Source organism: Argiope bruennichi, chromosome 7 (assembly GCF_947563725.1).
Source record: "Argiope bruennichi chromosome 7, qqArgBrue1.1, whole genome shotgun sequence".
Lineage (NCBI taxonomy): Eukaryota > Metazoa > Arthropoda > Arachnida > Araneae > Araneidae > Argiope > Argiope bruennichi.
Window position 1 is genome coordinate 38,651,055 of NC_079157.1, and position 26,722 is coordinate 38,677,776.

At 31.5% G+C, this 26,722-nt stretch overlaps 1 protein-coding gene across 2 annotated transcripts; it reads left to right on the forward strand.

Moving 5' to 3' along the window:
- The first annotated feature begins 1,516 nt into the window (after positions 1-1,516).
- LOC129976142 (organic cation transporter protein-like) lies at positions 1,517-26,373 on the forward strand. 2 transcript variants are annotated; one of them, XM_056089553.1, is made up of 11 exons: positions 1,517-1,582; positions 5,688-5,964; positions 9,173-9,299; positions 12,317-12,420; positions 13,200-13,354; positions 14,643-14,811; positions 16,319-16,466; positions 21,432-21,520; positions 22,844-23,058; positions 23,997-24,178; positions 26,181-26,373. In XM_056089553.1, the coding sequence occupies exons 2-11, from the start codon at positions 5,690-5,692 to the stop codon at positions 26,322-26,324; spliced, it is 1,608 nt and encodes a 535-aa protein (XP_055945528.1). In that variant the 5' UTR covers positions 1,517-1,582; positions 5,688-5,689; the 3' UTR covers positions 26,325-26,373. The 2 variants fall into 2 exon arrangements, with proteins under 2 accessions (XP_055945528.1, XP_055945527.1); XM_056089552.1 differs by lacking the exon at positions 1,517-1,582 and adding an exon at positions 5,519-5,595.
- The last annotated feature ends 349 nt before the right edge of the window (positions 26,374-26,722 follow it).

Genomic DNA, 26,722 nt, shown 5'->3' on the forward strand with positions numbered 1-26,722 from the left:
GACTCCGTGATGATTTGAGGTTACATGGTTTCATCCGGGGTAGGAAATTTAATTTTTATAGATGGCATTATAAATGATACGGTTTACTTGGATATACTTCGCAGCAATCTAAAGGAAAGTGCTAAAAATTTGAGTTTAGATGGAAATTTCATTTTCCAGTAAGACAACGACCCCAAACAGAATACACGTAACTTCAAAATATGGTGTCTTTTTCATTGTAAATAGCAGTTACACACACCACCACAGTACTCCGACATCAATGCCATTGAATATTCGTGGGTCATACCCGAAAAAGAGGTTCAAAAACACAAAATTAGAAACAAAACCCATTTAAAACAAGTGGTGCATAAAGAATGGGGTAAAATATTTTCAAATACCAGAAAAATGGGTCGAATTGGTACCATGACGATTAGAGGCCATTATAAAAGCCAAAAGACATGCAATTTAATAGTGACACTTTATTTCTATGCGTGATATTGCAAACATTTCATTGGTGTATTCTCAATTTTTTGAGGCAAAATTCTGCGTATGTTTATTTAAAATGCTTCTGAAAATTTTCAATTTAGAAATTTCTTATTTTTTCTTATTTTTCTTTATTTTTACTCAAAATTAAACCATTTGTCATGTGTAAAAATAAAATTATGTTTGCACTTCTCGTTAATGTGTTATTTATATTGAAAGTCGAATTTATGAAGTAAAAGTAAGGTGTACTCTCAATTTTTTCAGCCACTGTATATATATATCTGCTCAGAAAGTATGATCATCATCAATCACACTTTCAAATGGCGAAGTTTTATTATATTTATGCCCAGCTAGATGCAAGTTAATTTAAAACGGACTGTAATTTGGGATAAAAACAACAAAATAACGAGAGCGATGCTTGAAATGGCACCACCACCACTACCCGAACTTTCCTTGACACACCAGCCGCAGGGATAAATTTAGTGTGCATCAGATCTGTTTACATGGTAGTTCTTCTGTGAAATCGGATTTCGAACATAGTCATAGGATCCAGAATTCCTAGGCCATCAGATTCCCTTAACACTTGGCCATCAGATACCCCCAGATATTGCATCCATCCCAAAAATAGTCCACATTTATCTTCAAAACGCTTCATCAAGCTTCTTAATAAAATTAAAATAAATCAAATTAAACTTTAGAGTAAGATTAGAATCCAACAATAGTTTCAGTTTACCATGAATCACGGTTCTCTATTCCGGGAATTCATACAACATCTTAAAATACCCCATGACGCTTTGCTATAAAAAATTATAAAAATGAAGCTATGTATTTGGCTGTCAGCATTTTAGGATAAAATACTTCATCCTTTTTTTTTATCCGTTTTGATTATATCATATTCATTCGTTAACCTTGGAAATGAATTGCGTTTTTAAGGTCACTTGACAGCGGACATGATCCATTAGAAGAGAGAAGCTCTAGTTTGTCGATAATTTCCTGTGCTTTCATGCTCTTAATGCAAGAGGGGTAGCTACTTTATTATATAATTCTACTCTTATTTTTGATCACTTTTACTCCTAGAAGCATCAACTGTTACAACAACTTAAATTATTTACTTCAAAAGGTATGAATATTTTTCTCTGATTTGCTATTTTTCTTCTCTTTAAAATATCTTTAAAAAATACCTTTTAGCATTTGTAAAATAACTTCCTTGTTTAATTTAATCAAATATTTCTCATCATGCAAATTTGTCGAACTTTGTCACTCTCAGAAATTTATTTATGTTAAAATATTTCTATTAAATATCAATTAAAGCCAGATAATTAAATCCATTTTTTTTATTTACGGTTAATCTTACAAAAAATATTCAGAAATATCCTTATTAAGAACTTTTAATCCTAATGCTTATTAACTTAAAAATTTATTCTATATTATGTACTTGTATCGCAATTTTTACATAATATTATGAGATAATAGATTTCAATAACATAAATCCAATCTTACTAATTTAAATGTAAACAAAAGGCATTTTAGCTATGTCGGTATATTCCACATCTCACCCTAAACTAAATTCATCCAAAATTTTCTCACTTGAAATAATTTAAGACAATAGAAAGAATATTGTCAACTTTTCGAAGTACATGATTTAATTATGTATCCAATTAATTAGAAATTAACATATTTTTGAGATTTTTCTTCAGTAACTTCAGAACAAATCATTCCCCAAGAAATATTTTTATACAATCATAAAATTCAAAAATTAGTATTCCATTGATATCAATTTAATTTTTCGAGCAGCGTTTGCTCAAATTTTAATTAATTTTTCAAAATTTAATAGTTGTTTTGATGCAGACGATTTTGAATTAAAATCTATCGGCAGTTTTTGAAAATCATCTATTGCAATTTTAAGTACATTTTAGAAACAGTAAGGATTGTACGTATTTAATATTTTATGTAAAATTATTGCTACTTTTTAATAAATGTTTTCTGATTGCTTAAAACAAAATGGTCGAAACTATTTTTAACTTTCATCATTTTAATATATTTATGAAAGCCGATATCTCATTACTTATTAATTGAATGATAGTTAAGGTCATAGTTTCAGAATATTCAACTGGAATGTAGCATTTCATAAAATGCATAGTACCAACTAGGCTGAAAACGGGAGATTTTTTAAAATATAAGTATGAAAAACACTTTGAAATAGATCATAATAATTCTTCATAATATCTTAACATGAAAAATGCCCCAAAAATAAGTTTTAAAATTCCAGTATCAATAAAAATCTCAATTTTAAAATGTGTATGTCTTACTATAGCTTTTAATAGCTTCTTAATTAGAATATTTAGATAAATGTGTTTTTCTTTTTATTGTGGGGCAAGTTATTGTTAGCCAAGTTTGATTGTGCGAAAAAAAAAAAAACTGGGATCAAAATTAAGGAATTTCAATTATTTGTATTTTTATTTGTGTGATATAAAATTCTTTTTAAAATAAATGTAAACTGTATAAGTAATTGTATAAATAATGCATATTTTTTGTGAGAATTGAAAACGATTTTGAAAAATATCGATTGATGCGATAAATGTTACGATTTTTGACTCGTATTCCAGTTCTGAATTGTAAAAAAAGTGAGAAAAAAATTCACGCAAGAGCAAAAATTAACTTATCATTTTAAACAAATTTAGCTTGATTTTTTTTTGTTCGCATTTGACATATTTATTACAGGTATGGATGGTAAATCCAAATGCTTTTTTACATGAAATGGAAATTCTTATATGATATAACAAAAAGTGTTGTTGTTAAGCTACATAAGTATAGTTTCCTTCTAAACAAATACATTTCAAAACTTTTTGAGGCTTTATTGGTCACATGAGCAGCTAATTGCTATGCAGTTCTTCAGTGGCAAAAAACTGAAAATACATTTTAATATCCATCCATTTCTACATTTCAGAAAACCTTTTTATAAGTAAGAAACATCGTTCCAATCCAAAAATATTCGCTGTTTTGCATATTTTCAACATTATACCAGTACGAGAATAGTTACCAAAACTGGATTAAATCAACGTACAATGTACGAATCTTGGATCAAAAAGATTGATAGATCTGTTAACAATTTCAAATGAATAGAAAATTCATTGAAGTGAAAAATTGAAATCAATATTTTCCCTGAAAAATAAGTGCTTCTAATACGTATCTATTTCATTTGTCAATATATTTTTATGTAACTTAATACTTCATTACTTTTGCAAAATTTAAATTGTTATCTAAAAAAATCAATTTTTTTTAATATTCTGTACATGGCTAAAGACGTCTGGATTCCTTGTGCAGGTGAAATTCATCGCCTGCAAGACTGGATTTTGGAAATGAGAATCCGATTGGATTCGGTTTAGTCTTAATTTTTAAAAATCTTAGGATTTAGAGTTAAGATAAAGTATGTTAAGTATGCTCTCTTGCGTTCGTTTGTGTAATGAATAATACAATAAGATGAATTTTGTGTTTTGTAGTAAAGTGAGGAAAACAGAATACATTCGTTTCATAGACATCTGATTTGAATTGACATTTTATATAGATCTAGAATTTTAATGATGCCTTACTTCTTATTGCATTGAGTAGCAATGTTCTTATACCGAGAATCAGTCAGAACTTTGATGGAATTGGTTCTATGCATATTTATAACTGGATGGTTTAAAATATTTTCTATATTTATTCCTACCTTTTTTATGAATAATGTCCACATATAAACGGATGGATGATCACAAATTACATTAAGATAGTTTTTGTTCAAATTTTGAAAAAAATTAACAACTTCCTTGTTATGAGACAAATTTCCTTCCGCCTGTCAATGGTTTTTATTTATGACTCTCACGCATGGATCCAATGACACAGCCCCGAAAAGGGAATTTTTCAGATCAGAGATATTTGAAATGTGAAAATTCATACGCCTAAAATCCAATTTTGTGATGATTATTATATTTTTTAATGTATACTTCGTCGGCTAGAAAGTTAAATATAAGTAGTTCTCTTAAGTTCTTAAGCTTACTTTCGCACCTTCTGGTAATGGTGTCCAGAACACGTTATGCCTGTCCCGCCTTATTTACACTATTAAAGGAAGAAGAGATTAATAGATATTTTAGTGCTCTTGGGAGAGATGCCCTTTAGAGAGCAATTATTACAATCGGCTAAAGGTTATAACCCGATCTTAGATCTCGGGTAATCGGGTAAAGCGCTTCTCTTCAAAACAGTTTTGTAACTGTAAGTAACCTTTTGCACTCGGAAAAGCAATTCGATGCATAATTATTCACCTAATACAAAGACTTATTTCTTCGAGAAATAAATATATATAATTGTTTAAAGTTGAATTCTTCCATTTAATTAAGTTGCATCTTACTACTTTGAAAGTATTTTTAACAATCAAAATTAATTGCGCCGTCTTGAATGGTAAGCGAGTTACCATGCGAGTGTAAAGGGTTATAATTTTAAAATTCACCACTAATTACTCTACACGATTAAATTTTGTGAAGATTTCGGGAATGCATCTTTCTTTTAGTCTGTCAAGTTTAGTTCCTTTGCTTCGGCTAAAGCGCATTTATCACATTATCATTTCTTAATAAAATTGTAGAAAATGAAATACTTATGATGTGTCTTAAAAATATTTTATTATCAGTCTTTTAAGCACAGATTGCTCTTCTCGATTAATAAAAATTAAATTTTTATCTTCCAAATTCTGTAGTGAAAGTGAAAATCTCTCCTCACGTTATAGCATAATATTATTACACGCAGTCGCTACCCAGTCCTATAAGAGGGAGACAAATCAATTTTTAAACGCATATTGATCGACTCACCAGCGTCTGTTGGGAACGGTGCCAACAATTTACGCATCGCAATTGTGAAAAAGTCTTGTTAGTACATAAGATGCAATGTAATTCTTTTGCTCTAAATCAAATGTTACATATTTATTAACTTTGCTAAAATCCTAAAAATGAACAATTGAAATTGAATTAAGGACTTGACAATTTTAAGATCTGACAATATTTCTTTACAGGATCTTTGGAAATAATGGATTATAAATTAATGAACAACCCTGGATCTGATGATCAATTTGTTAAGTCACCACAGACATTCAGATGATTCAAAAAAGTAGTTTGTGGCAAAAAAAAATTATCTCCCATTTTCATGTTATTTTTTTTATGCTAACATGTTTTTATTTTTTTCAATTTGCATTCTAACAGGAATGGCGGCACTTGACAAAGAAAAATGCAATCCTTTTCATGAAGCTGTCCAGGGGAAGGAAGACCTCATGAACTTGGTGAGGGGTGAAGGGCCTTGGCAAAGGAGGATTCTGTTGGTATGCATTGGAATTTTTATTCCTTTTTCATGTCATAATCTGGCCATGACTTTTTTTGCTCCTAATCTGGATTACTGGTGCGCCCGACCCCCAAATTCCAGCCTGACTGTGGAGGAATGGAAAGAAATGGCTTTGCCTCCGAATGACAAGCAGTGCTCAAGGTGAGACATTCGCAAGGGGGAGGGCTCTGTTCAATTAAATTGATGATGCCATTCCGGTTTATTATTAACCGGAATGGCATTATACTTTTTATAATAGGCTAGTAAAATCTTTGATTTCGTTTATTCAAAACATAAGAAAAAGTAGCTTCTCTGTTTTCAGGTATTGTGAAGATAGAATTTGTTGTCTATTTGAACTGCAAATGGCATTATGCTTTTTATTCTTTCATCACTGGCATTCAACTTAAGGGGGAGGGGTAGTTCAGTTATGTTAACGTCCCTTTTCTTAAAGAAACATTAAGACTATTTTAGGGCGGATCTCGCAATTTTGAACCACGGTCGGGTGGCGAGGACAATACCTGAGGGGGCACACCCTCTCCAAACTTCCGCACCACACCAGCGGGAGGACGTTTGGTCCCGGCGGATTTAACGTATGCATTTAATGACCCACCTGCACGAAGGTTCTTCGGTGGAATCGGGTCTTGAACTTGAAACTCCTCGGTTCCTTAGCCCAGACTTTACCACCAGGCCACAGGGGCCCAAGAAGGGGGTACAGGATCGTTTAAATCTTTAATTCATTGATTTTTTTTATTTCATTTGATAGCCCGAACCCTTCTAAATATTTTTTGATATTGCACAAGTGCGCATGTTTATTAGTTTAAGAGATATAGTCAAAAACGCGGTCCCTGTAGTCTTTTCACTCAGAAACATTCTTTAAAGTTATTTTTTTAAATGCTACATTTTCAGAGAATGCGTGCAGGATTAAACAAAAATGTTCATCGCATCATCATGAAATTTTCCAGGTATGTTTATACACATCTAATAAAGAAAATCCTTCGACATCAAACCAATATTATGGATACTTTTCTCAGTGTTCGCTAATATGCTAAAAATGTTTGTTTTTTTAAATATAAAAAGTAAAAGAACTTCAGTAATCTATTAAAATATTTATCACTTTACATGGTTATCGAGCTGTATTCTTTGAAGCAAATTGTATAACATTTGTTAAAATAAGTCGCTTTTTTTTCTGAAAAACTTTTCTCACAAACAAATTCTGTCTTCGAATATTTATACAGAGTACGTTTTATTCTTTTCACATATTTTAATCAACGAAAATCATTTCATTGACTGAAAAATTTATAATTATAAGATTAAATGTCTTATAAAACTGCGGTGAAAAATAAATTAATTTAAAATTTTTTTCTTACAGTATGAACAATCCTATTTGAACAACTTAAGAGGTCTGTTTTAGCTGCTAAAGGTCCTATAGCTCCTTAAACATCGCGCACATCGTGATAGAATTGAACATGGAAACATTATTTATTCGGTGACTTTTAAAAATAGCGCATGTGTGCTTTCTTTGAATTTAGGTAAAATTTATGCAACTGATTTTCTGCAATATATAATTTTATGAAATATTCTGTTCTAAGAATATGCTGAATGTTGATTCAATCTTTCCATTTTACGATTGAAGTTTCGCTTCTTTCAATATAGCCTGAAAATTCATTTTATCAGTGAATAAATTGACATTTAAGATACATATATGCGCACGCATTTTGGAAAATAGATGCCAACAACGAGAAATGTGTAATAATTAGTACTGTCCTTTCCTTTTTTTCCCTTTTCTGCGTATGGCTGTGGTATTCATAACACATTTTTTTACATTTTTAGTAATTTTAGTAATTTTTTTACATTTTTTTTATGAGCAAATAATATAAAAAAGCAGTGAAACGGATTTCAGTTGAATTCGAATGATTAGAACAAAGATGAAAACGTGAGGAAATATTTTTAATGTATTTTTCTGCTTGGAAAGTGTTACTGTTTTTAATGTGTTACTGTATTTACTACTGTTTTTAATTACTTAAATTACTTGGAACGTCTGTATTAATCTTTCTTTACTTAATCATGCGGGTAAGAGTTTGTTTTCTAAATTTGAATCTATGGGATATAAAATCTGTATTCATCTCTTATTTGCTTGGGTTTTTTTTCTTTGTTGGAATATGACGATTTTTTACGTTTATTCATTGCAGTGTCTGAACGATCTGTTTGGAAATTTTTATTTGTTTTAATAGCAGTGCAAAAGTAATGTGTGTCTCGCATTAATTTTCCAATGGGGATCAATCAGGGATAGAAACAGGTTTGATATCCCATAGATTCAAACCTGCTTTATCAGGGATAGAAACAAAGTTCACGTAGTTTCCTACCAATCTTTCATAATGCGACAAAATCACTTTATAGTAAAAAAAAGTATTTTATTTATGCAAATAATAATTTGTGTTTCAAGATTCTATTTCAAATTTATTTTATTTAATTTAAAATATAAATTTACCTCTTGAAGTCCAAATTTTACTTGTTAATTAGATGCAGTATGCATGCAAAATTCTCAACCGTTCCTTCTAAGATGATCTCGCTGGCGTGGCATGGAAGTTTGGGGAGGGGGGGGGGAGTAAGCTCAGGTGTTGTCCTAGTCCTCTGACCGTGGTTCAAATTTGTGAGGTCCGTCCAAACATAGCCATAGTGAGCTCAGGTGTTGTCCTAATCCTCTGACCGTGGTTCAAATTTGTGAGGTTCGTCCAAACATAGCTTTAAAACGCGATTATCCATATCCATCATATTTAGAATATAACTAAAACTAAAAAAAAATCTATGAGATTATCTAATTGTGACGCATTATTTTTTAATCCATATAAGAGTATAACACTTTAGATATTATTTTAGTTAGTTCTCAATTGTTGTGCTTTTATATGGATATTATTTTAGCAAGTTCAAGACGTTCTCTAGCGTAACTTGCACATATGATTCGTACCTACCAAATTAGATTTTACCCATCTCTACTGTTTCCTGTCTCTAAACATGTAATCGTATAGGACTCTCATTCAATTAGTAGTATGTTCAAATATCGAATTTGAAGCATTCAGCTGTTAGTGTGTTAGTCTCTAGTTTCATTTGAGTCTTTTTACACTTCATTCAATTCTTTGTAGTGACAAACGTGCTTATGTGCTCAAAGGGGTTTGTAACGTAATTAAAATTAATAATTTTCTTCGCAACATATTTACACGACGATAATTCAAAATTTCTTAGTGAAAATGCTGTTGCTTGTAATAATAAAACTTGCAAAATATATAGTTTAAAGATTCAAAATTTGCTTTATATAGTGCAATAATAATTTGTAAAATGATGGAATTTTGATATTTTTTTTTTCTTCTAATAGATATAAACATTGGAATATCTCAAAAATGGCGTGGAATTCCTTCAGCGTTACAATGAAAAATGAGACAGTCTCTTGCGATTCTTGGGAATATGACGATTCTGTTTATAAGTCTACAGTTCTAGGAGAAGTAAGTAGGATGAATATCTTTTAAATCATTTCGTTTGAACAAGATTATTGAGTAATTCATTGGAGATATACAGGGTAGTTATAATTAAAGTTCCACTTTGAAATGGTCATAAAAGGAAAATAACTGGACCAAATATTATCAAACTTGGTAATAGGTTAAAGGAGGTCATGGGAATTTCTTTCCCACCAAAAAAAAATCAAACTCACCATTAGGAGGTGAAATGGCGCTGTATGCAATACTGTTAAGCAAAATAAGTCATGTAGATTTCGGTTTAAAATGTTCTTAATCGTTTCTGAAATGAAACTGTTTATGGGATTATATAAAACCGCAATGTCTTGTAATTGGCTTACGGCAGGAAGAAGCAAACGATTTATGCAGATGCGCTTTACTCATCATTTGGTTTTCCAAATAAAAGTAAGTTTGATTGTCAGAGTTCTCATTGTTACGAATCGATAATGTCTCTAACCATTCAAGACCATGCTTTTCTCGTTACATGTTATTATGCATGAAATGGCATTGATTGGCGTACTTTGCAAAGACATCATTCAGTAAGAGGAATACTCAGAGTGATATGCTAAGAGCTCTTGATGAGAATGCAGTAATGCGATTTAACTTGCTTTCAGAAAATGGTAGACGCCACATTGAGCATGCTTCGTAACACATTTCAGAAACGATGGAAGACATTTTAAACACTGTCTTCATGTCCTATTTTGTTTAATAATATTGCATACAGTGCCATTTCCCCTCCTGGTGGCGAGTTTTTTTTTTTTTTTGATGGAAAAGAAATTTACATGATCTCTTTTAAACTATTACCAAGTTTGATAACATTTGGTGCTGTAGTTTTCCTTTTATGATGATTTCAAAGTGGAACTTTAATTATAACCACCCTGTAGATCCATTTTAATGTTGTCTCGAAATAAAGATAAATAGAATTTAAGAGAAAGAAATAGCTTGTTATCTACGAAATATTCAGTGATGCAATATAAATAATTTCGCTTACATCCAATATTAAATATTACGTACGCAGTAAATTAAATATTATATGCGTTCTCTGAAAATAAGTGAGATTTAAAATAAAAATTGTAAAATATACAATTTAAATTTTCGTTACTTTGTAATGCTGATCGTCAATGACAGCATTAACTTATACCCCAACCTTTGCCGACGAGCTCGATAAAATAAATGCGTGAACTAAAGGAATTTATTTAATACAATTAAAATTAAATTGAAATTCAAAAGTACTAAATGGAACAGTTTCTAAAATAGAGAAGAGTGGTAAATACTATCCATCTCTTGTTTTATATAATCCCCTCTTGGCGTCACTCGTATACGCAGAGGACATTAGCAGAAGACGAGTACGATTATTATATCCATCGCTACAACCTTTGATTTATAAATCGATTTCAATTTTTTAGCAGCAATCTTTCACAAAGCAAACACGTCGTCAGTCTTTATTCGCAACAACTTCTTCCATGTTAGATTTTCCATGCCATTCCATGCTTCCGGAAAATGCTGTTACATTTTATAATTTTTTGATTATTTGCGCTTTTTTCACGTTTTAAATACAGGGTAGTTGTAATTAAAGTTCAACTTTGAAATGGCCATAAAAGAAAAACTACTGAACCAAATATTATCAAACTTGGTAAATTTTAAAGGATTTCATAGGAATTTCTTTTCAAAAAAGTTCAAAAACTCACACCAGGGGAAAAATGGCGCTGTATGCAATTTTGTCAAACAAACTAAGACAGGAAGATATCGGAAGTGTTCGTTCGACAAAGCATGTTCAATTTGGCTTCCATCATTTTCTGAAAGCAAGTTACATCGCATTAACGCATTCTCAACAGTAGCTTTTAGCATATCAAGGAGGAATGTTATGCACATGTTGGTTTATCATGTCTTATTTTGTTTAACAATATTGCATACAGCACCCTTTCCCTGCATAATAAGTTTTTTTTTTATTTCAGAAAAGAAATTCCCATGCCCTCCTTTAAACTATTACCAAATTTGGAAACATTTGGTCCAGAAGTTTTACTTTTATGACCATTTCAAAGTGGGACTTCAATTATAACCACGCTGCATATTAAGAAAAATTAATATGTATCGTCAAGGAAAAAAAAAATCAAACTCCTAGATATCCATGAATTTTCTTGTTTGAGATGTATTTTATTCCGAAAAGTATGAATGCAAACATCTCCATCGCTGTAATTAGATACAGCGAAAATATTGACGAACACGAACATTTCCGAACATTCCGAACAGCGAAGTATTGAGATACACAAAAATTGCAAATTTGTATCAAATATTGACGAAAACTTCTTGAAAGGTAGATCGTTTGTTTTATAAAGAAATACACATTAATTTATTTAATGTTCTACAAATTTTAGCAAGAAAAGAAAAATTCATAGCAATTGTTTTTTAAAGTTATCGTTCTGCAAAATTATTTTTACCGTTACAAGCAACCACTAAGTGTTATGAAAATATACGAATTTTGAATTGGAATCTGGGTATTTTATACTAAGAAACTTTTTTTTCATTTTTGCAATACCTTTTAACTATTAGATTGTATCAAATCAAAAGTTTATCGATGTTCTTTATTATTTTCAATTTTTTAAATGAATACCTTATGTATTGCAGACTATTATTGTTAGTGTGTAAGTGAGATAAGAAAAATAGTTTGTAGCAATTGCAGTACTCTATTTTTTCTTTTGGATAATAGATGGCGATATCTGATTTGGTATGCATCCCATATTGCAATGCGATTGTCATTATAAGGAGGTGTTGTTCTGTTAAGGTGCGAGCGTTAATGTCTTGTCTTGTTTTTCGTGTTTGTTTTGTGTGAAATGTGATTATTAAAGAAATGTTCCCGAAAACATACGTCCTCTTTCTTCCACCACACGGATCATAAGGATCTTCATTCCACCACAAGTCATAATAAAATTATTTTCCCCGCACTATTTTAAACACTTGTTATAAAATCTTCTTGATACAATTTGTGAACGAATTATTTTCCGTTGCAGTGGAATTTGGTGTGCGATCGTGAATGGTTCATATCTTTGTCCAAATCAATTTTCATCGCAGGCTATATGTGCTCTGTAACCGTGTTTGGATATCTTGCCGACAAGTAAGTTTTTTTTTTCCACATTCTTTTACCTACATTTTTATTACTCAGTCAAAAACAAACTGGTGATGATAAAAGAGAAGTTATTCGCTAATGTTAATTTCTTTGCCATAACTGAAAAGCTATAATTATATATGCATAGAAAAATTCCTGAATTTTGAACAATAAAAGGAACGAATATCAGTGAAGAAAAAGATAAAATTTAATAAAACATCACTATAAACAGTACTTTTGAAATAAAACACATTGAACATGCTTTGTTGAATCGTTTCTGAAGTATGTTGCAAAGCATGTTCAATGTGTTTTATTTCAAAAGTACTGTTTATGGTGATAATCCAAACAATTTAGCGGAACTGAAAGATTCAATACACCGACATGTGAATTACATTCCGCCTGATATGCTAAGAGCTACTGTTGAGAATGCAGTAATATGATTTAAGTTGCTTTCAGAAAATGAACATGTTTTGTAATATGTTTCAGAAACGATTAAGCACATTTTGAACCGATGTCTTCATGTAGTATTTTGCTTAACAATATTGAATACAGCGCCATTTCCCCCCGGAGGTGAGGTTTGAATTATTTTTTTTGGCGGGAAAGATATTCCTATGACCTCTTTTAAACTATTACCGAATTCGATAACATTTGGTCCAATAGTTTCCCTTTTATGACCATTTCAAAGTGGAACTTTAATTATAACCACCCTGTATTTCGGCATCTATGCACAGACATATGAATTCTCTTAAATATAATTTCAATTAATTTGATGTATTTTATGTTTTCAGATTCGGCAGGAGAACAGTAATAACTATCTGCAATGCTATTTCTGTGGTATCGGCAATCGCATGTGCTTTCTCTACCTCGTTCTTCATGTTTGCTATTGCTAGGTTCTTCGTCGCCGTTGGTTCTGCCGGAGCATTCAGTACGGCTTTTGTTTTGGGTAAGACAACGTATTGTTTTCCAACGGATTCTAAAACCCTCTGCGCTTTTGCGTATGCGTTAGGATGGTGTAATTCTGCAAATTGGGGGTGTTAGGGAAGAGGAAAGGAAATGTTTACATTTAACAATAAAGTAAATTCCGGAAATGCACACATCCTTCCGCCTGTCACCCCTTAATGAGATAAAATCGTCGAAAAGTAGTCGCCTCAGGTTACTGAAACGAACAGTAAATAAACTTTTTTTTTACATTATAATTATGAGATTATAATAAATACTGGTAGAAAATTAAACCATAATGAAAGTCGCAAGAAAATTATTAATTGAAAAATTAAAATATGCTCAACGTTTCGGACTATTTCCTGCGATCACATGCTAATAAAAGCATACTTTCAATATCTTTCTGAGCCGCGATGGCATGGTGATAAAGTCCCAGCTTCGGAACTTGAGGGTTTCAGGTTCGAGAACCGATTCCACCGAAGAGCCGTTTTGTAAACGGGTCTGCTGTACGCTAAATCTTTCGGGTCAAACGTCCTCCCGCTGGTGTAGTGTGGAAGTTTGGTGAAGGTGAGGGCACCAGCTCTGGTATCGTCCTTATCATCTGACCGCGGTTCAAAATTTCGAGGTTCGTCCCAAAATAGCTCTAGTGTCACTTTAAAATTTCTACGATAACATAACTAAACCAGTATCTTCCATTTGTAAAAATATTGTCTAATTATTTTATATTTATTTCGAAATTTTGATTAAAATAATTGATTTTATTTTTTATCTATTTATTTTACTATTTAAGCTTAGCGAAATGGTAGCTTTTTATGTACTTTTATGGAACTTGACTTCTTTTCTATTTGTAACGATAAGCTGTTATAAATGATTTTTACTTCCTTCATATTGTGCTGGATTTTCGAAATTTTATGCGCTTGCAAATTTTCAACAATAATGCAACATTTACTATCTCCGTAACTTAACCATCAGCTAATTGATTGTTTGAATCAAGTTTTGATTATCTTCAATGTACATTATTTGGTGGTGAGTTTTAGAAGAAATCATAAAATTCCATACTGTTTATGAAATGAATTGTGAATCAAGAAGTAAAAAATAGTATACATTTGTAACAAAGAAAACTTCTTTTGTGTATTTTTAAAAGTTGATTTCATTAAATCTATTTATGTTACAAAAACTGAAGATTATCAAGCAAATCAGAACCGATTCAAACTGAAATACAATTGAACCCATGTTTGTGGAATAAGATGTATCTATTTTTTTAAAAATTGGAACTATTTTTTTTTCTGCAGTGATGGAAGTTATTGGCCCTGATTATAGATCTTTGTATGGCATTGGGATAAATGCTGGTTGGGTCTTCGGTTACCTGATTCTGCCTGGCATTGTCTTGTTGCTGAAAGACTGGTTCCACGTACAACTTGTTATAACAATTCCGTCCATTGTTTTCCTTTCATCTTGGTGGTAAGTCCCGAACAATAAAATAATACTTTTAGTATTTATTAAGTAGACTATTCGATAAAAATGAGCATAAATTAATTACAAATAATTAGCGATACTTATACTTCAAGCTTTGCTGTTTCTCAAAAAGTAATCATTGCATGCAGTGCATTTATCATGCCTTTTTTATAGTCTTCAAACCCATCCTGGGAGCCAAATTTTTACAGGTTTCTTAAAATTGCCTCTACTACATTAGCACTGCTTCTGATGTTGGGACATGTTTATCCTAATGATGTCGCTTCATAGTCTTGAAGAGAAAATATCTTTTGGGCTAAATCTGGGTTATAAGAGGGAGGAGAGAAATCTGATGTTAATTTTTAAATAAAAATAAAGAACAGGGTAAATTCCACAGCTTGGACCCCAAGTGTGCTAACACACCTCTTTCACAGTTTTACTCTGAGTAATGCGTGAGTGGCACTTAATGAAGAGTTCAATATTTCTGATAGGTCTCTTAATATGATTCGATGTTATTTTTTTAATATCACTGAAGCAGGGTTCGATTTTACTCTCTTTATAGCAATCATTGATACAGAGTTCATCTTCAACTGAGAGTGATTACCTTTAAGCACTTTTAACATCTTCTATTAACGCTATAGAGAAGCACAGACTCCCTATTACATTCCTATAGCATCACATTCTCTCCAACAAATGTTTTAAGGCAAGAATAAATTTCAATGTGTTTGTCGCGTGACATAATTATTTTTGCCGTAAGTGAGAATGAAACAGTGGGACTTGGACGACTGCCAAGGTCACATTAGTGACATAACAACCTTGAAACATGTGTCATGTATTCTGAACTTATTCCATTACCTATGTAATATTAATTCATCTTGTTTTTAGTCGCTTTTAAACACTACGACCATTCTTTGAACAGAACTGATTCGATTATCGCTGCCAAAGCCACGCTATTTTAAAATTATTGGTAAAATTTGAAATTAATTTGGTATTGATCAATATTTAAAAAGAAATTGAGAATATACTGCTCAAAGATTTTACTTTTTTATTCAAACAGTTGCAGTTATTTTAGAAGCGCCCAGTGCTAATACGCCTGGATCTGATGCAAACATTTGGGTTTAATTTATGCCGAGTCTCCAACAATATTTGGTGTCAATGTAGTATTTGGCAACTATGCTGTGAGGACGGAGATGACTGATGCTGTGCCAACGCAAAAGCATCCACTAGGAATATTGCAATTTTCTCTGATCCTCAAGTGATGAAGGTTTAATTATTCCAAAAAAATGTTTTTTAACAAGATTAGTTTTTGTATACAGTTTTCATATACAAATTAAAATAGAATGAATACTCATATTTATATTTTCTTTCCCCTGATAGTACTGAATTTTTTTTATTTGAATATTTCTTTTAAGGACATAAAGATTTCAGAATAAACTATGCAACTTTTCCGAAAAGGGTATGAATAATTTAATTACTTTTCATTGCGATTTAATCGAATAAAACTCAAACTTTTCAGGGTGCTTCCTGAATCCCCTCGATGGTTATTAACCCGCGGGAAAACAGTTGCACTGATGCAAGTACTTTCAAATTCTGCAAAAACTAATGGAATTCATTTTGAGGATATAAAGCCGATACTGCAAGATACCATATCTAAGACAAGTAAGGTAAAAACTAGGTAATCTAATTTGCTTTGTAAACTTTATTTATTTGGTAATGCTTGAATTTTATTTAATTCAATGAAAAATAATTTTACTTTGATATGTTTACCCAAGCATGAAGATTTATCTGAATCCTTTCGAATTATATTGTGGGTTTGTAATATAAATTTTTGTGCTCAGGGATTTTGTCTTGTGTGTTTTTAATGAATAGCTGATTTAAAACAAATCTATAAATTTTTCTAGGCTATAATATTATCTATATACTTATAATAAAGCTCAGTGTGTGTGTGTGTGTGTGTGTGTGTGTGTGTGTGTGTGTGTGTGTGTGTGTGTGTGTGTGTGTGTGGCGCTCCATAGACTGTCGTTCAACCTACAGCGACAAAATTTGGCACTAGTATACCTTGGAGGTCGGAAATATGCACATGGGAGCAATTTTTTCCAATTTTTAATTAATTAAAAATTAAGCGAAATTTCTGCGTTTTTCCGCTGTAACTTCCAAAAAGGCTATCGGACAAACACGATTTTTACTTCAAGTTAAAGTTTAAAAAAAGAATATTTTCAATGTTACTATAATTTAACTTATAAATAAAATTTCTATTTTTAATGAATTTTTTTAAAAAAATATTTATATATTTCAACTATTTATTTCGCAGAAAATAAAAATTAAATTTAACCTACACGAGCAACATATGAGTGCATAGGAAAAAATGAGTTTTTATCAATGTGTTGCCATTCCATTGATAAAAGCTCAAATTAAAAAATAAGTTAACTGGAAATTAAATCAATAAGAGTGCAATTTTCAGCACGTGTCTGTATGAAGTGAAATAAATGTAAAATATATTTTCTAAAAAATAAATTAAAAAAAAGGTTTCTATGATCTTTTACAATATCCGCATTATTAATTCGGCTTTATTCAAGGCAAACATGGTTTAATTTATATTAAAACATATTACTTACAATGTATGCAAGAACAAATATTACGATATGAAACATTCGTAAAGATCAAGTAGAGTTACTTAATCTTATCGATCATCAGCTTTCATTAAAGCTTTCGTCTATAAATATACATGCAGATGTGAACATATTTTGCTCTAATTTAAAGAGAAAATTCGTCACAATGGGAAATTTTTCAGTGCTTCAGGATACACGCGCATCAGTCTGTAAACAAGAAATAACATTAATATTACAAGTAAAATTTATTGACCATTATAATCTTTCTTGTTGCTTCACTTTGCATGAAACAATTCTAGATTTAAACAAGTTGGCCATAAAATATTTTCCCACTTTCAAAAAATTTATTACTAAAATACCATTGATTATAATACCATAAGACTTTTACTACAGAATAATTTTTACGCAATAATTTTCATGCCGGTGTCCTGGCCTAGGGATAGCGCGTCTTCCCCGTGATCTGGGCGTCCTGGGTTCGAATCCTGGTTCGGACATGGTTGTTCTTTACCCTGTGTTCTATCTGTGAGGTATGAGAAAGAGCTCCCCTGTAAAAAGGGGTTGTACACGCGAGTGTGTGAATGTCATCTTCATATGAGCTAGAAGTCAGACTTCTGCCCTCGGGTGCTCAGGGATCTTTACCCTCAGAAGCTACTGCACCCCTCTTTCCCCGATCTCTTACTTGGTTTGATTTGATGTTCACTCCAAGGGAGATAAGCAATAAACATTTTTGGTTCTACCGATAGCGTAACTAATATACAAATATTTGATTTGACATTCGATTGCAATCCAAAAGGGGTCAACGAAGGTAAGAATTCAGTATATTCTTCGGTTGCAATAATTCAAATCTGCTATTATTGGTTATTGTCAGTTTCTGGATTATTTTAAGAACAGTTTGCAATGCTATTTGAAAATATCCATACACTCAGTTAGGATCAGAAATGCTCCTCTATATAGAGTGGCAACCGAAATGATGGACAATATTTGGCAAAAATGGAAATAACACCTAAACATATTTCGAACTACCAAGAGCGCTCATATTTAAATTTTCTGATTTAAGTGATTTCCTTAAAATCCTTATAAACGTCTTGATAAGGTTTCGAATCAACCATATACTAAATTATGATAGTTTGTTTACAATATTTCTTCTTAATTAGAAAAGAATTTGTGATCATCATGTAGAGTATGAGTGAATATTAAATCTGTTTGATGACAAACTTAGAGATTACTAATAGATATCAAGGCCAAGTATACGATTTAAAATAAGTTTCAAAGTAAGGTAATACTGAAAATTTAAACCCAATAATATTTCTGAGTATAAGCCGAGCCGTGTATAAGATGGGTGCGTTTTTTCTTTACAAAATCACCCAAAATTCAAAACTCGTATATAAGCCGAAATAGAAATTAAAAAAAATCAATATGAAGTCCAAACAGAAAATAACGCCGAGCAGTTGAAACCGCAGGGTATTTTTCAATCTAGTCGCTGGAAAATAAAACGCCGGACTCCAGTGTCGGTAGTTTTAATGCAAGTAACGTTATCTGAAATTAACATTTTTTAATTCTATTTACGTGCTGTTTTGCACGCGATCTGTTGTATCTTTGCTGCTTTTGTTTTCTATATTATTTTTTAACAAGAAGAAAAATTATTATGCTGTAAATTTCAAATTACAAATATTTCATTTCAATTTTTAATATTTCAGGACAATTCTAAAAAAGGAGCATAACATCTCGACATGAAAAGCAAATTCGAAAGTAATTTTGATGGCGACGTAACAAAATAGTAATAAGCAATTCTGAAAACAAAATTTATTTTCACGCAAAGAATATTTCAACAAAATAACTTCGTTTGAATATTGATTTTTTTTCTAAACTTAAGAAATAAAAGAAGTGATACGTTTGTGCGATATTTAGGATTTATTGCTTGTGTCCGGTTAAAAAAAACTAACATTTTTTTTTTTTTTTTTCAAAATTAGAGATTTCCGTAAATAAGCCAACTACGGAATCCGGCTTCAGAAAAGTTTTAAAAATTCTAAGCTAATACACGAAAATATATATGATATTAAAAGTCTAAGATTTTATCGTTAAAAAGCAACTCATTTTTTTCCAGAAATTAGCGATGGAACCAAATTTAATAAAACAACTTTAAAAAAAAATTCTCTCTCCTGTTTCAATTTTTTTTTAAAGTCGTGTTGCAAATTACAAGCGAAAGGCTAAAGATTAAATTAACCCTTTGAAGTTAATGAGTGCCGGCGTCCTGGCCTAGGGGTAGCGCGTCTTTCCCGTAATCTGGGCGTCCCGGGTTCGGGCATGGTTGCTCTTTCCCCTGTGTTCTATTTGTCAGGTGTATGAAAGAGCCTCTCTGTAAAAAGAGGTTGTGCAAGTGAGTGTCATCTTCATATAAGCTAGAAATCAGAATTCTGCTCTCGGGTGCTCAGGAATCTTTATCTTTTAGAAACTACTGCACCCCTCTTTCAGTCGTAACGCGGACATCATCAAGCCAATACGTATAATTTGTTATAAGTTTTTGAAAAAAGTTTAAGATGTCACTTTTCGTTGTAATTAACAATTCTTAATAAATTTCTAAGAAGCACTAATATAAATATTTTTCGAAAATTACATCCAATAGAAAACTTTACTAGGTGTTTTTCTGCCATGTCAATGAGACTGCAAAACCTGCTGAGAGAGTATTGTTTGTAATTGGCAGGGTTATCGTATTTCTTTCGTAGTAGATAATCGCTGCTTTGAAATATAATTTGCAATGATTCATACAACTCTGCTTTGTAGAAAAATTATTCCACTCTGTAAGATTTAAACGCAGATGGTTTTGTGAATCAATTCTTTCTAAAAATATAGGAATTTTTTGTAGCAGATTTCGCTGATTTTGTGAAAAAGAAATATGATATAGATTTTGAAGGACTTAATGAGTCTAAAAACTAAACTAAGAATTTATAAGACTCTTATGATGCCTGTTCTGCTCTATGCAAGTGAAACTTGGACTCTTAACTTGGACATTCAGCATTCTCAGTTCGAGAGAAAGATCTTTAGAACTATTTTTGGCCCAGTACTAGAGAGGATGTTAGCGAACTTGATACAGTTTTGAATTATACAAACTCTATAGGCAACCACAGATAACACTGGTTATCCGGAACAATAGGTTAAGTTGGCTCGGCCATATATGGAGAACTCCTGAAAACAGTGCCCTCAAAATATCCACTTTTAAAAATCCTATTGGATACCGAGCCAGAGGAAGACCGCCAACAAGGTGGCTAGATGCTGTGGAAAGAAATCTGAGTGTTCTGAGGATAAAGAACTGGATAGGAATTTCGGGGGATAGAAAGAGCTAGAAAGTGCGCGCAGTTGAGGCAGCCAAGGTCTGCAAGGGGCTGTTGTGCTCATGAAGAAGAGTATGTTCTTTCCTGAAGTTCAACTTTAGTGATTGGATTTTGAAGCGTTAGGAAATAAACACTCATAGATGGCGCTAGACAACTAGCGCGAGTGTAATTAAAAGAGTGATGTCATTCGAATGTTTGCTCTTGGAGGAGAAGGAATTACTGAGCAGAGTAACTCGAACGAATCTGCAATAAATTTGTTGTTAAGTTTTCTATTTGCTTATTTATTCAAAGCACTCACGAACCAGCCACGACATCAACAATAGTTTTATTTAGAGTAAAATATTTCCCAAGAATATTTTGGACGCGTTTGAATTCGAGTTACTCCAATCGGTGGACTGAACGTTCCATATGATTAAACAAAAATTCTATCATTATTACAGTATTTGTTGTAATGTAAAACATTCAAATACAAAGAGTTTTATATATTTCTAGAACATTGCATTAAGTATTTATTTAGGGCTGTTATGTCATTTTACATTGACAAAGAGTTCAACTTTCTTGTCTATTTTGAAGAAAAATTAGAAACAATAATACATATATTCATATATTATTATACAATCCATGTATTTTTTTTAATTCATCTGACAATTTGAGATCGACAATTTTGAAATCGGATACGATGTTTTTCTAGGTAAAAGAAAAGGAAGACTCAAACGCCAATATTTTGCAATTGCTGAGACCAGGGCTCCTGAGAAATACGCTTATAGTATTTTATATGTGGTAAGAATTATTTTTATTCATATAAGCTGACGCTTGAAATATGTAACTTTCTTTATCGAAAACGTTTCCGATATCAAATACTGTTATAGCGAGAATTTTTCATTAGCATTAAACATTTTTCTGACATTGAAAATACCGATGGGAAACCAGTATTTGGTTGGTGCAGATGTAAGGGGCATTCCCCATTTAAAAACATTGCTCTATAATACAGAGATATTTTTAAAAAATTTAGAATATTCTACCACATAAAAATGAATCAAAAATACTATGTATAACCATAAAAGTACAAAGTGTCCCACAAGGCATGCAGTGTCAAACATTTATAGATTCGGATAGAACACGTCAAGACGAGTATTTTGTTGTATAATATGTGGCGTCATAGTCGACTTAAGGTGTGAAGCTTGTGTAATGAAAACTTCAAGAAAAGAGGACAAAACAAGGGAAAAAAAATGTTTATTGAGAAGTTTCAATACAACAGATTTCTGAAATGTCAGCCATTCGAACAAATGACATGGCGAAGTCTGGTATCGAAGTTTGCAATTGCTTTCTGCAAAACTTATGTTCCAATTTTCTTAACCACTGTTTCAATTGATGCCCTCCAGTCGTCCAATGTTGAGGGCTATGTGAGATACACTGTGTCTTTCAAACCTTCCCAAAAAGAAACGTCACATGGGTTAAAATCTGGGGTGTAAGGTTGCCACTCTATAACCTTGCCTGTTTTTGTAATGGAATCCAATCCGATCAATTTATGGTGAACATATTCCGCTAAGAGATCGAAGTTTTGCTGAGCGCGGTGAGGTCTAGCATCATCTTGCATAAAACGATAATCGCTTATCTTTTGTACGTACTTTTGATCGTCGTGCCGTCGTTTATGTTGTGGTGATTAACGAACTTTTTCACCACATGTATATAAAATTTAAAAAAAATCTTAAAGCATACATTTCTTCGTATGTGGAAGACTCTACGTACTTCATTAATAAATAGATGCTAAAATTCACACGAAAAAAAAATACACAAACTACTATGTTCCCTTTACCATTCTTATATGATTGATGACAACATGCATTCATCCTGTTTACTTATACATTTTAACTTAAGTTAAAAATAGATATTTTGTTAATTTTATTATCCATAACAGACAAGGCAAATGGATTATAAATAACATCTAGAATCGAAATCTAAATTAAGTTGCGATATTATCTTTCTCAGATTGTTTGCTGGTAAATCCAAATATTATCTGCACTCGTATGGTTTGTATGTAATTTTAACTTTCTAATACGAAACACTAAAGTGCTTTTTTCCCTTCTATTGTTTCCAATTTAGGTGCGTGGTGGCTTTCGTGTACTATGGGATAACATACAACACGAATGAGTTAGCAGGTGATCCTTTTGTGAACTATGTTGCGTACGGTCTCGTAGAAGTGCCGGCGTACGTGGTGACATATTATTTGATCAAGTCCAAAGGCAGAAGAAATCCTCTGGCCATCAGCTTGGGAGCAGCAGGAACAGCTTGTCTGCTAATGTACCCGATACCAGACGGTTTGTATATATCTTGAATATATACCAGACTGTTTATATATATCTTGAATAATTGATCATAAATCTTGAAATGGAAAACTTTTGTGCTAAAAATCTTTTTAACGGAAATGCTGAATCGTTTTAATTCTTGCTCTACAAGTAATTCAGTTCGAAAAAAGAAATCTAACAATTTTATGAACATTTGAGCTAAGTAAGTTCTATATTACTTTATAAAAATAGAAAGGGACATTGCATAAATAACAGCAAATTTCTTTTTCAAAAAACAAGTTTTTGTAAAATCGAGCTTTTTTGCAGAAATTATTTAGATACGAATTACATACTAGTTACATATGAATATTTTTCCATTTTATCTATATATGTACCAGTACTATATGTACTGGTCTATATATGTTAAAAAAAATCGGTTTTCTCGTAGTTATAATGATTTAAATAATGCACAAATTGTCTAAAAACATACAGTCCCAGGCGAGAGTTTCCATGTTTTAGCGTTTTCTATGCGGTACATAATGTGTTAAAGTTATACTTGTGCATTGACCAAATTTTGATATATATAGTCAAAACTATTTTATTGTAATGATATAGGTTTTAAAAAACTTGCTATGAGATAGCTCACAAACTACTTTTCATTTTTTACATGAAGCAGGAATGGCTAAGCTATCTTTATTACTCGTTTTTTCATTTTGCTATGTTTTTTATGTTTGAATAACTTCAAAAATTGGATAAATAACTTCAAGAAAATGTTTGCGCAATATAACCACACAAGACTTTAGAGCCATTAAACCAAACCAAACTTAAAAGCCCCTCGTACTGGGTTAAGCCGAAAACAAACACTGATAACTATTTTGATGAATGGAGAACTATTTAAAAATTAGCTCTCCATTCATCAATGTTGATGAATGGAGAGCTATTTTCTGATTCACTTTCTGTATATCTTTTAGATCCATGGTGGCTCGGCAGCATTTTGTCGTTATTCGGAAAATTCTGCATCACTTGTGCTTTTGGTATCATTTATGTATTTACCGCTGAAATATTCCCCACGGTGGTGAGGAATGCTGGGCTCGGCTCGGCGTCAGTGAGTGCTCGAATCGGCTCTATCATCGCTCCTTTCGTCAGAGAATTAGTAAGTATAGATATAAGAGCAGAATGTGGCTTATCAACGAATTGAAACAATCAACTCTACTAAACAAAAAAAAAATCCACTTGTAGTAATTGCATATTGTGGGAAAAAAAGCTAAGGAAGTAAATATCGTTAAAATTTAAATTTTGAATCTTAATGGCGTCTTAATAATTCAATCAGTTCGAAATTGTCTTAAAGCTGATTTAAGATAAGGTTGAGGCACAGTTTCCTTGGTTTGAATCTTAACTGGCCGTGGCGCAGGAGTACTTTTAACACAATTTGGTGTTGTAAGCTTCTCTTTCTCAGGATTTTCTTGTGCTAGATGATATGCTGGCTTCAATCCTTCTATCGTTACATTCATTTCTTAAATTTTTACTATGAGGATAACGAATATTAGTTAACGGCAAATTACAAAATATAGACCTACATGGAAAATATGAACCTATGGAGTTTGTCTGCATTCCATTTTTGTTGAGACACAAACGCAACAATAGTATCAAATTTAATTGATGTTTAAATTCGGCGGGAATTTCTAAAAGCTAATAAATATTTTACATATAGGCAAGTTATATACAAGTACGAGTAAATAGGTTGCATATAACTGTGAATAACTGTGAGTTCGAAAGAATTCAAGAAAAGCTAAAATAAGAAATCTGAAAATTTTAATGCTTAAATTTCAATAGTCATCAGCATTTTGTAGTTCATTATTATCAGAAGGAGAAAAAAAATAGATGAAGCAAGAAATTTGTGAGAGTAAATTTGATTTCGAAAGGATTTTTATTTTTCTCTCAATTTTTTTCTTCAAAACGTAGACCATTGAACTTGCTACTTTCTATGGTATTTTTAATGTTTACTTCGTAGAAAATCGAAAAAATAATGAATATGCAGTTTGCTACCAGTGCGTTTACCTCTCCTAAAGGGAAAAATTAACATTATGTATAATTCTATTCAGAGAATGAAAAATACAATGTGTAATTTTTAAAAGTTCTCATATAACTCAAAAAGAATAAAATGTACACAAATGTAATTCAAATTTTTGTACTACATTAGCCTAGTAAAAAAAAATATTCTCTATATATTAACATTGTGGAACTTAATTCAAACATATTTGATTCAATAGAAGCGCATCATTGGAATAACGCAACGTAAAAATATCATTTGATTTGAATTTATTTTGGTTAGTTCGAAATCAAAACTGGAAACTGCACAAAAATACTTGTTTCTGAATTGGTTACTCACTAAATATACTTAGTATCCACATAATACATTTAATTTTAGGTAGCAATGTATTCACTCAAGAAATATAAATAAATGGTCTTTTTTTTTTAAGTTTGAAATACGTTTATGTGAATTGTGTCGTTCATTATGTAGCATTGTGGTATTCAGAGTAATTACAATTACTTTTTGTTTGAACGGATTCTAGAACCCTCCACGCTTTTGCGCATGCATTAGGATGGGTTTAATTCGTCAAAATAGGGGTGAGAGGAAACATGAAAGGAAGAGATGTTTACATTTAACAATAAAGTAAACCCGGATTACCTGCAGACTGAATTAAAATAATGCAGTCAGAAACGACACAATATTCACTTACACAATAACAAAAAAAAAAAAAAAATCTAATTGGGCAAAAATCAAGGTCAAAGAAGGTCAAGGTCAATCGTCGAGAAGTGGTTGTCTCAGAATACTGAAACAAACAGTATTTATTAATATTTTCCAAATTTTAAAAATTTCTTAATTACAATAATCAGTACTTGACTATTGAAAATAGATTTATTTTCTCCAATAAAATATTTATTGAACCAACTTATTTAGCTTAAAGATAAATCGTTATTGTCAATCTTTCTTCGTTTTTTTTTCTTTTGCTCTAATAGTTTAAGAACAATTTATCCTGATTAGAATTATTGAATAAATAGAATTTCTATTCTGTGCCCTTCAGTGTATTCAAATTTTTCTACGTTCATCTCTTTAAAATGTTATATATCAACGTACATTTTTTATTTTGTAGGGTAAGGCTACTCATCCTGTTGTACCGCAACTCTTCTTCGGAATTTTAGCAGCCTCAGCTGGATTTCTTGTTCTACTCCTCCCAGAAACGAACAATCTCGTAATTCCTGATACTTTACAAGAGGCGTCTGAAATAGCCAGGTAGCCTTCAAGGCTGTTTTAATCAGGATTACTACGCAATTAACAGCAGGAATTTTTTTATTACAGAAAAAAAATTTCAGTTGCAAATTTATAGAAAAATTCTAAGTAATTTATCCAATAAAGTACTGTTTTTATTTTGTTTGAATAATCTTTTGTGTATTTTAATTTCATCCTTTTTCCATTGTATTTTATATATATAACTCGGTATAAAAAATGTAGTGTTATATAAACAATACTCTCGATTACTCTGGCCAAATTAAAAAAAATGTAAAAAAGTGAAAAAAAAATTGCTATCGCAAATTTCAAGTTATTATGCGAGAACATTATTTTTAACTCACGTGGTATCAATCGGACAGGAAAACATCATGTTCTCACATGACTCATATTTCGTAATTAAGAACC